This window comes from Staurois parvus, unplaced genomic scaffold (assembly GCF_062004578.1).
Source record: "Staurois parvus isolate SC_StPar_1 unplaced genomic scaffold, SC_StPar_1.0 ptg000143l, whole genome shotgun sequence".
NCBI classification, from domain to species: Eukaryota; Metazoa; Chordata; class Amphibia; order Anura; family Ranidae; genus Staurois; species Staurois parvus.
The window spans coordinates 1,771,738-1,785,454 of NW_028317939.1; the positions used below are offsets into that span (position 1 = coordinate 1,771,738).

The following is a 13,717-nucleotide window of genomic DNA, read 5'->3' on the forward strand; positions in this document are numbered from 1 at the left end:
AAGTAAGATGTCTGCTATTACAACCTGCTGAAATGTGCTCTGTATGTTTGCAACTTAAGCCACACAAGTAAAGTCTGAATTCTGCCATCACTACCAGTGTCTTCTCTAACACATAACCAACACTTTTTGCCTATTTATTTTTCATGTCTTTTTTTTTCTTTTCGTGCTTTTTTTTAAGCACATGGTAATGTGCATAATGTGCAGCCTCTACACATAGGAGTTCAACTGTGTGATATCTATTATCTATCTATTATCTATCTATCTATCTATCTATCTATCTATCTATCTATCTATCTATCTATCTATCTATTATCTATCTATTATCTATCTATCTATCTATCTATTTATCTATCTATCTATTATCTATCTATTATCTATCTATCTATCTATCTATCTATCTATTATCTATCTATCTATCTATCTATCTATTATCTATCTATCTATCTATCTATCTATCTATCTATCTATTATCTATCTATCTATTATCTATCTATCTATCTATCTATCTATCTATCTATCTATCTATTATCTATCTATCTATTATCTATCTATCTATCTATCTATCTATTATCTATCTATCTATCTATCTATCTATCTATCTATCTATCTATTATCTATCTATCTATCTATCTATTATCTATCTATCTATCTATCTATCTATCTATCTATCTATCTATCTATCTATCTATTATCTATCTATCTATATATCTATCTATTATCTATCTATCTATCTATCTATCTATCTATCTATCTATCTATTATCTATCTATTATCTATCTATCTATCTATCTATTTATCTATCTATCTATTATCTATCTATTATCTATCTATCTATCTATCTATCTATCTATCTATTATCTATCTATCTATCTATCTATTATCTATCTATCTATCTATCTATCTATCTATCTATCTATCTATTATCTATCTATCTATTATCTATCTATCTATCTATCTATCTATCTATCTATCTATCTATCTATCTATCTATCTATTATCTATCTATCTATTATCTATCTATCTATCTATCTATCTATTATCTATCTATCTATCTATCTATCTATCTATCTATCTATTATCTATCTATCTATCTATCTATCTATTATCTATCTATCTATCTATCTATCTATCTATCTATCTATCTATTATCTATCTATCTATCTATCTATTATCTATCTATCTATCTATCTATCTATCTATCTATCTATCTATCTATCTATCTATTATCTATTATCTATCTATCTATTATCTATCTATCTATTATCTATCTATCTATCTATCTATCTATTATCTATCTATCTATCTATCTATCTATCTATCTATCTATCTATCTATCTATCTATCTATTATCTATCTATCTATTATCTATCTATCTATTATCTATCTATCTATATATCTATTATCTATCTATCTATCTATCTATTATCTATCTATCTATCTATCTATCTATCTATCTATCTATCTATCTATCTATCCATCTATCTATTATCTATCTATCTATCTATCTATTATCTATCTATCTATTATCTATCTATCTATCTATCTATCTATCTATCTATTATCTATCTATTATCTATCTATCTATCTATCTATCTATCTATCTATTATCTATCTATCTATCTATTATCTATTATCTATCTATCTATTATCTATCATCTATCTATCTATTATCTATCATCTATCTATCTATCTATCTATCTATCTATCTATTATCTATCTATCTATCTATCTATCTATCTATCTATCTATCTATCTATCTATTATCTATCTATTATCTATCTATCTATCTATCTATCTATCTATCTATCTATTATCTATCTATCTATCTATCTATCTATCTATCTATCTATCTATCTATTATCTATCTATCTATCTATCTATTATCTATCTATCTATTATCTATCTATCTATCTATCTATCTATCTATCTATCTATCTATCTATTATCTATCTATCTATCTATCTATTATCTATCTATCTATTATCTATCTATCTATCTATCTATCTATCTATTATCTATCTATCTATCTATCTATCTATCTATCTATCTATCTATCTATTATCTATCTATCTATCTATCTATCTATCTATCTATCTATTATCTATCTATCTATCTATCTATCTATCTATCTATCTATCTATTAATCTATCTATCTATCTATCTATTATCTATCTATTATCTATCTATCTATCTATCTATCTATCTATCTATCTATCTATTATCTATCTATCTATCTATCTATCTATTATCTATCTATCTATCTATCTATCTATCTATCTATCTATCTATCTATTATCTCTCTATCTATCTATCTATCTATCTATCTATCTATCTATCTATTATCTATCTATCTATTATCTATCTATCTATCTATCTATCTATCTATCTATCTATCTATCTATCTATCTATTATCTATCTGTCTATCTATCTATCTACTATCTACTATCTATCTATCTATCTATCTATTATCTATCTATATATCTATCTATTATCTATTATCTATCTATCTATCTATCTATCTATTATCTGTCTATCTATCTATCTATCTATCTATCTATCTATCTATCTATCTATCTATTATCTATCTATCTATCTATTATCTATCTATTATCTATCTATCTATCTATCTATCTATCTATCATCTATCTATCTATCTATCTATCTATCTATCTATCTATCTATCTATCATCTATCTATCTATCTATCTATCTATTATCTATCTATCATCTATCTATCTATCTATCTATCTATCTATCTATCTATCTATCTATCCATTATCTATCTATCTATCTATCTATCTATCTATCTATCTATCTATCTATCTATCCATTATCTATCTATCTATCTATTATCTATCTATCTATTATCTTTCCATCTATCTATCTATCTATCTATCTATCTATCTATTATCTATCTATCTATTATCTTTCCATCTATCTATCTATCTATCTATCTATCTATCTATCTATCTATTATCTATCTATCTATCTATCTATCTATCTATCTATCTATCTATTATCTATCTATCTATCTATCTATCTATCTATCTATCTATCTATCCATCTATCTATTATCTATCTATCTATCTATTATCTATCTATCTATCTATCTATCTATTATCTATCTATCTATCTATCTATCTATCTATCTATCTTTCTCCCACAATTCTCTGATGGAAATTCCATTGCTAGCTGTGAGACAACACAAGACAGTTCATTTCCTCAGAAGCTCTGACCCCGATGCTCATTGTGTTTGTATTGTTCTTCCTGCAGACAGTGAAAACTGCATGAAATGTCCTGATGATGAATGGCCAAATGAGAAGAAGGATCGGTGTGTTCCAAGAGTGGTGGAATTTCTCTCCTACACTGGTGACACCATTGTTGCAGTATTTTCGGCCGTCTCCATCCTCTGTTGTCTTCTGACTGGTTTAATATTGGGGATATTTATACATTACCAGGACACCCCCATTGTTAAAGCCAATAACCGGAACCTGAGCTATCTTCTCCTGGTCTCCATCATGCTGAGCTTCCTCTGTGTCTTCTTGTTCCTCGGCCATCCAGTAGATGTGACCTGCATGCTGCGTGTCACCTCTTTTGGTGTCATCTTCTCAGTTGCCGTCTCTTCTCTACTTGCCAAAAGTATCATGGTGTGTATTGCCTTTAAGGCCACCAAACCTGGGAGTCCCTGGAGGAAATGGATGGGAACCAAACTGGCCAATTGTATCATTTGTGTCTTCTCACTGGTCCAAGTCATAATCTGTGTCACTTGGTTGTCTATTTCTCCCCCCTTCCAGGATCGAGACATTCACTCTTATCAGGGGAAGATCATCATTCAGTGTAATGAGGGTTCAGTTATCGGCTTCTACTCTGTCCTGGGATATATGGGGTTTCTGGCAGCTGTGAGCTTCATTATCGCTTTTATGGCCAGGACATTACCGGACAGTTTTAATGAGGCCAAGTACATCACCTTCAGCATGCTGGTGTTCTGCAGTGTCTGGATTGCCATGATCCCGGCCTATCTGAGCACCAGAGGGAAATACATGGTGGCTGTGGAGGTCTTTGCCATAATGGCATCAAGTTCTGGACTGCTTGGCTGTATATTCTTCCCAAAATGTTACATAATTCTGTTCAGACCTGACCTGAATACAAAGACAGTTATCCGCTGATATGTATGGAGCAACACTGGGCTGCCTGTAGTTATGGCATTATCTCTATTAGTGTTCATTGTAGTATTTTGCTAGTGTATTGAGAATGAACACTGTATAGAAAAACATTTCATACTTATTTCTCTGGTGGATGGTGCATTTAATTTTTGCTCTGGACACCGTTGGTATCAGACACTTTGGGTTTGTTGGAAACCTTGTCCCCTGCTGGGTGTAGTGGTTCCTCCCATCGAACATTACATCAGTATAGAACAATGTAATCACTTAGTGAGGAGGAACCACAGAGACCAGAGGGGGGGAGAATCCAAAACTTCCTAAAGTGTCAGATACCAGAGCCAATCACTCTTCAAGAGAGGGAAGATTTCACTCACCACCTTCCATGAAGATAGATATTAAACGTTCTTCTGTAAGCTGATTGTGATTTATATAGTGTCAGGGTCACTTTTAATTATATTGTATGTAAATGTATCCTGCTATATCAATAAATACAATTTACTTTGGGCATTCTAAAATCATTTTTAATATTAGGTAAGGATGATGGGAGCTCAGTAAGTTCACATTTTAAGCTGACTTCATTTTAAAGAATATTTTCTCTATAGGACTTAATATTAAAATAATATTTCTCCATGTATACTTTTTTTTTTTAACTGCTGCCACAAAGGAGTATTTGGCTTCCCCATACAATGCTGGAGGGACAACACTCCTACTCCAGACCTTGCTGAGAGGCTAAGCCAGTTGCTGGTCCAGGCTCCTAGGTGGATCCCGACCAAATGGACCAGCTGAGTGAAGGCAGCGGACTGTCAGCTGAAAATGGGTGTGGTCTACCTTCTTGAGGGCCTGTGGATATTTTGGATCCCCCTAAGCTCTGTACAGCCAGGCAACACACATTTTCCACCCTTTCTTCTAAAGTCAGTACAACAGTCCTTGAGCTTGGTTTTGTTGTTTTTATTATGGGTTAACAACTTGGATAGGGTCTAGGCGTATATGGGATGCCCAAGGACCCGTACAACTTCAGAGGATAACGTCTTAGCAAAAATGGACAAAAACAGCAACAGTCTTAGTAAGGAGCACTGGGTCCCCTTTGGTGAACCTCCTCAGACCCCAGATGAAAATCTCCTCATCCACCCAGCTGTCCTGAGGGTATCCCTGGAGAAGGGATTCCAAGATCCACAGTAAAGTAGCTCCAGTGAGAACTAGTTGGGTATTGCACCTGACTGCCCTCTCCCTTCTCTGGCACAAGGGGTGTAGAAGTACCCGCACCGTCCTTTCCTATATCTTATCTTAGTTGGTGGCAGCTGCTTTCAGGGGTTATGCTGGGCTGGCTTCTTCCATGCTAACAGGCTGTCTTTCCGGGTAGTCGATCAGAGGAGGAGCCTAATCGTGGCGGTGTGAGAGAGAGCGATGTGAGCGCTCTCCGCAGGATAACCGCCCTCCTTCCCTTGACGTTCCCCATGGAAGCTGCTAAACTCCCCGCCTGAGATCTTACGGCAGAGGGGGGGTCCTGAGAGTGAAGTGGAGGAGACGGAGCTGCGGGAGTTCTGGACGGTGAGACGGCTGGGAATCTCTCACCTCTGACTGCTGGGAGTGCGGGTGACGGGAGGTGGTCACGTGACCCGCCGAAGGGCAGTACTGGGAGACGGAGAAGCCGGCCGGCTTCCTGAAGCAGAGGGAGACCCCGGCTTTCCGACCCAACAGAAGAGGAGGGAGAGAGAAACGGCTGGCTTCCCTTGAAACTGAAGCCGCTCGGGCAGAGAGATTTACATGACCGTCGGTACCCACGAGAGAAACGGAGAGAGAGAGAAGAAAAGAGCCTCGGAAAACCCCCCCTTCACCTCTCCCCCCCCTCCTCTTCTAACCCCTCTCCCCCCCCTCCCCTCCTGAGCTGAAGGGAAAAGGAGCAGAGCCACACCAGAATGCTGACAGCCTCACTGGAACGAAGCAGCGGGAAGGAGGGTGAGTGAGACTATCTGGATTATATATTAAATCTGTTTATGGATAGCTTCTTGGTGTGGCAGAAGAAATATATATAGAGAAAAAGGGGGAACCACCAAATAGCTTGAAGAAAGTAGAATTTACCTAAAGGACTTATTATCAGTATATATCTTAAAGTTTAAAAAGAGAACTCGGATACAGTTAAAAATATGAAGAGCAAAAATAGTAAAGGGAATGCCCCTAAACACGCCCAATCAGGAACAATTAGAAAATTTACATCTCAAGGTAATGTGACCCCAGAAAGAACTCAGGGGGCAGGTGAAAAAAGTATAATGGAGAACAGTATGGATAAAAGCGCCAGATCTCCAGTAGAAATGGATAATAATCAACAAATATCAGGAGAAATAGAGTCAAAGGAAAATGAAGGAGAACTACAAATCCCAAATAAAAAGGAAATGGCGGAAATGTTTAAAAATTTGGAAAAATCAATTAAACAGGAAATGGGAATTATTCGGAAAGATCTGGGACATCTCTTGACTAGAGTAGAAGATACAGAAGAAAAAATCAATAAACATGCTCAAACTCTTTCTGAACTGAATAATCAGATACTAGAGATTAGGCAAGAACAAAAAAAACTGGGATATAAACTGGAGATACAAGGTAACATACACAGGAAAAAAAATCTCAGGATAAAAGGAATTCCGGAGCTTATACAAGATAAAGAATTAAGAGAGACGATACAAAAAATCTTAAACTCCATTATGGGTAGACCTAGAACAGAGACATGCATATTGGACAATATATATAGATCAGGAAAGGCCCAACGAGATCGGGCGGAAGAGAGACCGAGAGATGTAGTGGTTCAATTTAATAAAATTGGAGAGAGAGAAGAAATATGGAAGAAGACAAAAGGAAGATATAATATTGAGTATGAAGGGAAAAATATACAAATCTTTGCAGACTTGACACCTGAGACATTATGGAGAAAGAGATCACTGAGACCCTTAATAGAACAGATGAAAAAACAAAACATACAGTATAGATGGAGCGGCTCAATGTGTCTAATCGGATGGAAGAATGGAGTTACTGCATACCTGAGATTTCCTGAGGATTTGAGAGACTTTTTTGACAAACTTAACATTCAAAAAGTAGAGGTTCCAGGTTGGGAGGTTGAGGGAGGGGAAAACGTCGAGGGAAAAGAGCAATGGCAGCAAATTAGAAGAAAGAATAAAGAAGGGATAGAAAGGGGAACATTGAGGGAAATGGAGGGACGGTGAACCGTACAAGGTTAGAGTTCAACCTCAGGGCCAAGATCCAAATGTGACAGTAAGCTCACAAAGGATTAGATGGTAAAAAATAGGCCTGATGGGAGGGGGGGGTTCGAGGGGGGAGGGAGGAGGGAGGGGCAGGGGAGGGGGGAGGTGAAGAGGGAGGGTAGGGGGGGGGGGAGGAGGTAAAAGATGGTATAGGGGGAAGGTTTTAAAAATACTCTGCATAGGGACGAGATGTGCTCAAGAATTATGGAAGATATAAAATTTATAACATATAATGTAAAAGGGTTGAATAGTCCTGGGAAGAGATTTAAGCTATTTAAGGAGTTACAACACAGAGAAGCCTCGGTAGTTTTTTTACAGGAGACGCATTTTGAGATTAAGTCAAATATCAAATTAAATACTAGAAACTATCCAACATGGTTTTATGCAGACTCCCCAATTAAGAGAGCCAAAGGGGTGGCAATTGGGTTCGCTAAAAACGTAAGGTGGGAGGTGGAAGAGAGAGAGACAGATCCTGAGGGGAGATTCTTGTTTCTGAGGGGCAGATTACAGGAAATAGAGTGTACAGTGGCGAATATTTATTGCCCAAATAAGAGACCGGAGGTATACCTGAAAGGGATATTAAGAAAATTGAGGGACTTTAAAAAGGGAAGACTGATAATGGCGGGAGACTTGAATTTATGTCTAGATCCACAGATGGATACAACATCTCGTGTGCAACGAGAGGGAGGTAGGTCTATGAAGACTTTGAAGAAGGAGATATATGAAGGGCAACTAGTGGATATATGGAGGATAATGCATGGAAAGGAAAAAGACTATACTTTCTTCTCTAATGCACACGAGATTTATTCAAGACTGGACTATATAATGGTAGAACATCAACTTATCGAGAGGGTGGCCAAAGTAGAAATAGAGACAATGACTCTCTCAGACCATGCCCCAGTTATAATGAAGGTGAGATGGGGGAGACAACTGACAAGGGGGGTGGGATGGAGATTAAACGAGGCCCTTCTATTAGATCAAGAGATCGATCAGCAGATCAGACGGGAAATGGAAAGATATTTTCAGGAGAATGAAACAGGAGATGTTTCAATGGCCACTGTCTGGGAGTCCCATAAGGTATATATTAGGGGTATATTGATTGCGTTAGGAGCAAAAAAGAAAAGAGAAAGGAGTAAGAAAATGACAGGGCTCTTAAAAGATATAAATGACCTGGAACAGATCCATAAAAACAGAATAACATGTGAGATAAGACAGAAGATAACAGGAAAGAAGAAAGAATTGGAGATATTAATGGAAGAAGAGATGAGGAGAGTACTTAATAAAGTTGCAGTGGAGAGGTACAGATGGGGAGATCGTCCAGGAAAATATATAATGAAGGCCCTGAGAAAAAAGAAAACTAGAAATTACATAGAAAAAATAAGAAACCCCAAGGGAGAAATGGCTCACTCTACTAAAGAGATTGGGAAGGTGTTGGAGGAGTATTACAATAAGTTGTATAATATTAAGTCTCAAAACTTAGTAAATAATAGTGAAAATGAGAACAGAGAAAAAAGAAAGGCATATCTAAAAAATGCAGAACTACCAAGGATAGATAAAGATCTATTGAAATCCCTGGAATTAGAAATCACACAGGAGGAAATAAAAATAGCACTAAAAGACACTAAGGTGGGGAAAAGTCCTGGCCCGGACGGATACACCGTGAGGTACTATAAAAAATATAGTGAACTATTGATACCAAAGTTGAAGGAATATATGAATGCCCTGGGGGGAGAAATGGAGATTAGACAGGAATCCCTACAAGCTTATGTAACACTTATACACAAGGAAGGGAAGGATCCTACTCAATGTTCAAGTTATAGGCCAATTGCACTCCTAAATGTAGATACAAAGTTATATGCGAAGGTCTTAGCAAATAGGATCAAAGACTTAATGCCAGAATGGATCCAGGGAGATCAGGTTGGCTTTGTGTCAGGGAGGGAGGGTAGAGATAACGGAATTAGAACTCTGTTGTTGATCCAGAAAGCTAAGAAAGGGAAAACCCCGGCAGTGATTCTCTCGATCGACGCTGAAAAAGCTTTTGATAGAGTAAACTGGAGCTTTATGATGGACACCCTAGAGATCATGGGGGTAGGTAGTAGAATGAGGGAATGGATAGGAAAATTGTATAAAATGCCATCCGCGGTTATTTTGGTCAATGGTGAAAAATCGGCACCTATAAGGATGTCAAATGGCACTAGACAGGGATGTCCACTGTCCCCTTTGTTGTATGTGTTAACATTGGAACCCTTACTAGAAACAATTAGGAGGAATGCAGATATAAAGGGAATACAAATAGGGGAAACGGAACATAAGGTGGCAGCTTTTGCAGACGATCTGTTGTTCTATGTGGGTAATCCTAGGATAACACTCCCGAATTTAATGAAAAGCTTAAAGGAATATGGAGAAATATCAAACCTAAAAATCAACCTGACAAAAACTGAGATCTTGAATATAAATCTCCCGAATGGTGAGAAAGAAAAGATAAAAAAAGAATTCCCTTTTACATGGAGAGATAGAGAGATAAAATATTTAGGAGTCAAACTTTCTGCTTCATATTCAAAATTGTATAAATTAAATTATATTTCCCTTTTAAACGAGATTAAGGAGGAACTGAAGAAATTGGGAGGAGGAATCCCCTCCTGGTTAGGACGAATAAATCTGATAAAAATGATAATTGTACCCAAAGTTTTGTATAAATATCAAATGATCCCAATAAAACTCCCAGAAGCATTTTTTAAAGAAATTAAAAGGATGATAACAAAATTTATATGGAAAAATAAAAAACCTAGAATATCGTATGATTTGATAAGTAGACGAAAAGAGAGAGGGGGACTGGGAGTGCCAGACTTTGGGAGATACTATAATGCTGTAGTTTTAGCAAGAATTTATGATTGGACACACAATAAAAGGGGGAAAAGATGGGTAAAGATAGAGAATGACTTGAGCGGAGTTGACCTGAGTAGAAACATATGGGCACCAACACAATATAGAGGTTTAAAAGAAACCACGAGCGTGTTTACATTGAACGTTTTAAGGGTTTGGGATAATTTACACAAGTATATGCACTGGGATTTTAATTCACAATTAATGTCACTAAGGAATATAGAATACTTCCCACCAGGTATTGAAGGGAGTATGGGAAAATGGATTAAAAAGGAAGACATTCAACTAAGGGATATTATGGACGGAAAGAAGTTGAAAACATTGAAAGACTTAAAAAAGAGTGGAAGGGAACTTTTTATTAAGATTGATGAGTGGAAATATCACCAATTAAATCACTTTGTTGAGAGTCTTCCGAAACCCATAAGAGGGAGAAAGGAGTGGAACATGTTTGAGAGGTTACTGGAATCACGGGGAGACGGAAAACGGGGCACGGCAAAAATTTATAAAATTCTTACCGAGTTAGCTACGGAATTAAAACCAAGCTATATAGAAAAATGGGAAAGGGATTTAGGAGTGGAGATAGATGAGGATAAACAGAGGAAGATATATAGACTCACGCACGAGAACACTAGTATGAGAGAGGTGGAGGTAAACTATAAAAGTTTAGTAAGATGGCACATTACACCAATTCTAGAGCACAAAATAGATATAGAGAAAACACAAGAGTGTTGGCGTGGTTGTGGAAAGATTGGTACATGGTTTCACATCTGGTGGGAGTGCCCAAGGATACAAAATTTTTGGAAGATAACAGTCAACTTAATTGAGAAAATCTCAGGAATAAAGATAGGATTAGACCCACAAGTGTGTTTACTACATAAAACAGATTTACCAGTGAATAAATATAAAAACTCGGGTATATGGTACTTTGTGAACGCAGCGAAGGGGTTGATACCCAAATTCTGGCATAGCTTGGAAGTTCCGAAAGAGAAGGATTGGGTAGAAAGAGTAAATCAGATTAGTAGGATGGAGAAACTATACTATACCCAGGAAGATAAGATGGAGATATATAACAGGAGATGGGAAAAATGGGAAGATTTTGTACACCATAGGAATATATATGAAGAAATGCCAGGAGAAGATTCTTAATTTTATATAGATGGAAGTAAGAGAAAAATGCAGAGTGGGAGGGAGGAGGGATGGGGTAGGGCATAAGGGTAGAGGGAAGGGAAAGGAAGAAAAAGGAGGTAACAGAAAGAAAATAAGAGTAAAAATATTATATGAGAATGTAGATGAAATGCATTATGCTCTTCTTTCATGTTCCCCTGTTTTTTTTTCTTTTTTTTTTTTTCCCTTTCTCTTTTTATATGTAATTATAAATGTGAAAATTTAATAAATATTTGAATAAAAAAAAAAAAACAGGCTGTCTTTCCTAGCAGATGGTGGGACAGTGAAAGTGGAAAATCTTCTGCCAAGCTTCAGCATGTAGGCAGGCCCCCCAGTGCTGGGCCCCCTTCTAGGTTCCATACTCCAGCACCTTCCTTCACTCCATCTTCCACCCGACTCCCCTGTTGTTCTGGCTCTTTCACATTTAAGGGCTGTCCTAGTCGCCATGCCAGGTCTCCTTCCTGAGGATTGACAGGTTCCCTCTTCTAGAAACTTCCATCAGTTTCTAAAGGGTGGGAGGACTTCAAAAGCCCTGACCAGTAGAGCCTGCCAGCCTGACCTGAGGTAACCTCCCTTCCTTACTCCCAGGCTGACTCATCCTAGGCATCTAGCAAGCCTCTGACTAGCACACACAAAAAAATCCTATCTAACTAGAGGGAGCTACAAAAGTAACAGGAGTGCAGAACAAACTGCACTCCTGTGATCCATAGGAAAGGACAAACTACCCTTGGCTGTACTTTTCTTTTAAATGAGGCCCTATCAACACAAAATAATAAACAATATACCAGGAATGAAATGCAAACACACAAATACCCCCCTCCTGAATCAAAAGCCAGAAGAAAGGGAAGCAATGCAATAAAAAAAATGGATCCTTGCCTAGCAGAAGTGATGGCTACAAGGAATGCCACCTAGGGGAGAGTAGAGAGAGGGGACTCTCTAATGGGTTACAAAAAACATTTCTAAAGGCCAGAAAGAACCAGATTACCATGGATGAAGTGAATAGTGGACCCTCTGTGCTGTCTGCACATTGGAGAGGGTGGGAGCCCTTAAAAGGACTGAGGAACAGAGTCTATAGTACAGAGACCAGATCTTCACCAGAGACCCCGCAAAAGGCAGAAACTTCACCTTCGATAGTAGTGAGAGCAAAACGCTGGTCCAGACCCAGTCATTTCACACCCGCCACCACTGTTTTGTTTTTTAATATTTTTTCATTTTCTAAAGTTTTTTTTTTTTTTTAATAACCTTTTCTTTTTTTTTACATTATCTTTATTTTTTCCTTGTACGGCTGTTCTTGCCCTGATCAAGCAAACCAAGGCAGGGAAGGCAAGGCTACAACTAAAGTGTCATCATATCATCACATCTTTGGATTAGCGGGTGTGAAGGATGTACCATTGGCTGGAGGTGGCCAGTATGCCCTTGAGGTAGTAGGCTGTCCTGCTGTACATGTCATAGAAGGGAAAAGACCTCAATTAATACAAAAACAAAAGATAAGGTGTTGGCCATTGAAGAGTTAGCTATCAGTCATTTGTTGCAGATAGATATTGGTCCATAAAATGATTTTTGGTTGTAAAAATCTGTGCACATGTAAAAATGTCCCCCAGCACTGCAGTTCAAAGAATTCAAACATATTGATGTAAACCCAACCACTTACATCGCATAGAAGCTTTAACACCATAGCATTACTTGTAACACCTATTCATATTTCAATTACTAGTTTTCAAGAGATGCCCTTAGCGAAAAGGAAGAAAAAGAAGAATGGTGCAGGGCAGACATGACTGGGGGGGGGGAGGAAAGAAAGGGAAAGGGTTAAAGAAAAAAGGCGGGAGTTAGAATATGGGCAAGTTACCGGATTGGTGACAGGTGTGCAGGGTGGGGCCTTCCACATCTTTGGGTGTGGATGGAAGGGTCATCCAGTTCAGTGCAGGAGGAGACAGCGGTGAGTGAGCTTCCCTCCCACCCTCCCTTGGGGTTTGTTTGGGTGTTTTGTCGATTCCCGTTTTTTGTTCTGGTTTCGGGGGCGGTTGTTGGTCTTTGGAGGCGGCACAAACTGCTAAGCTAAAGCTAATGGTTGGGCCCCTGGGCCACAGTTTTGAGAGCACTGGTGTAGTGTTAACAGAACCCTGTACTACAAACACCTACACTAGATGATTTTGACGGCTGGCCACACAATTTGGACCTTTTCAAGAGTATGAAGAGCTTGAAAAGTTATTTTTTTCTTTATTAAGAAAACACAAGTCAAACAAAAAGTACAAAGAGATA

The 13,717-nt window shown here is 37.6% G+C and overlaps 1 protein-coding gene across 1 annotated transcript; it reads left to right on the plus strand.

Annotated features, from left to right (window-relative positions):
* The first annotated feature begins 3,287 nt into the window (after positions 1 to 3,287).
* Positions 3,288 to 4,667, plus strand: LOC149465132 (vomeronasal type-2 receptor 26-like). The gene has a single exon (XM_089673606.1). It carries the CDS (start codon positions 3,288 to 3,290, stop codon positions 4,164 to 4,166), a length of 879 nt encoding a protein of 292 aa, XP_089529732.1. The 3' UTR covers positions 4,167 to 4,667.
* Positions 4,668 to 13,717: the final 9,050 nt, after the last annotated feature.

Bases quoted from the DNA above. Each gene is read 5' to 3' on its own strand.
- LOC149465132 (XM_089673606.1), top strand. From the start codon at position 3,288: ATGAAATGTCCTGATGATGAATGGCCAAATGAGAAGAAGGATCGGTGT.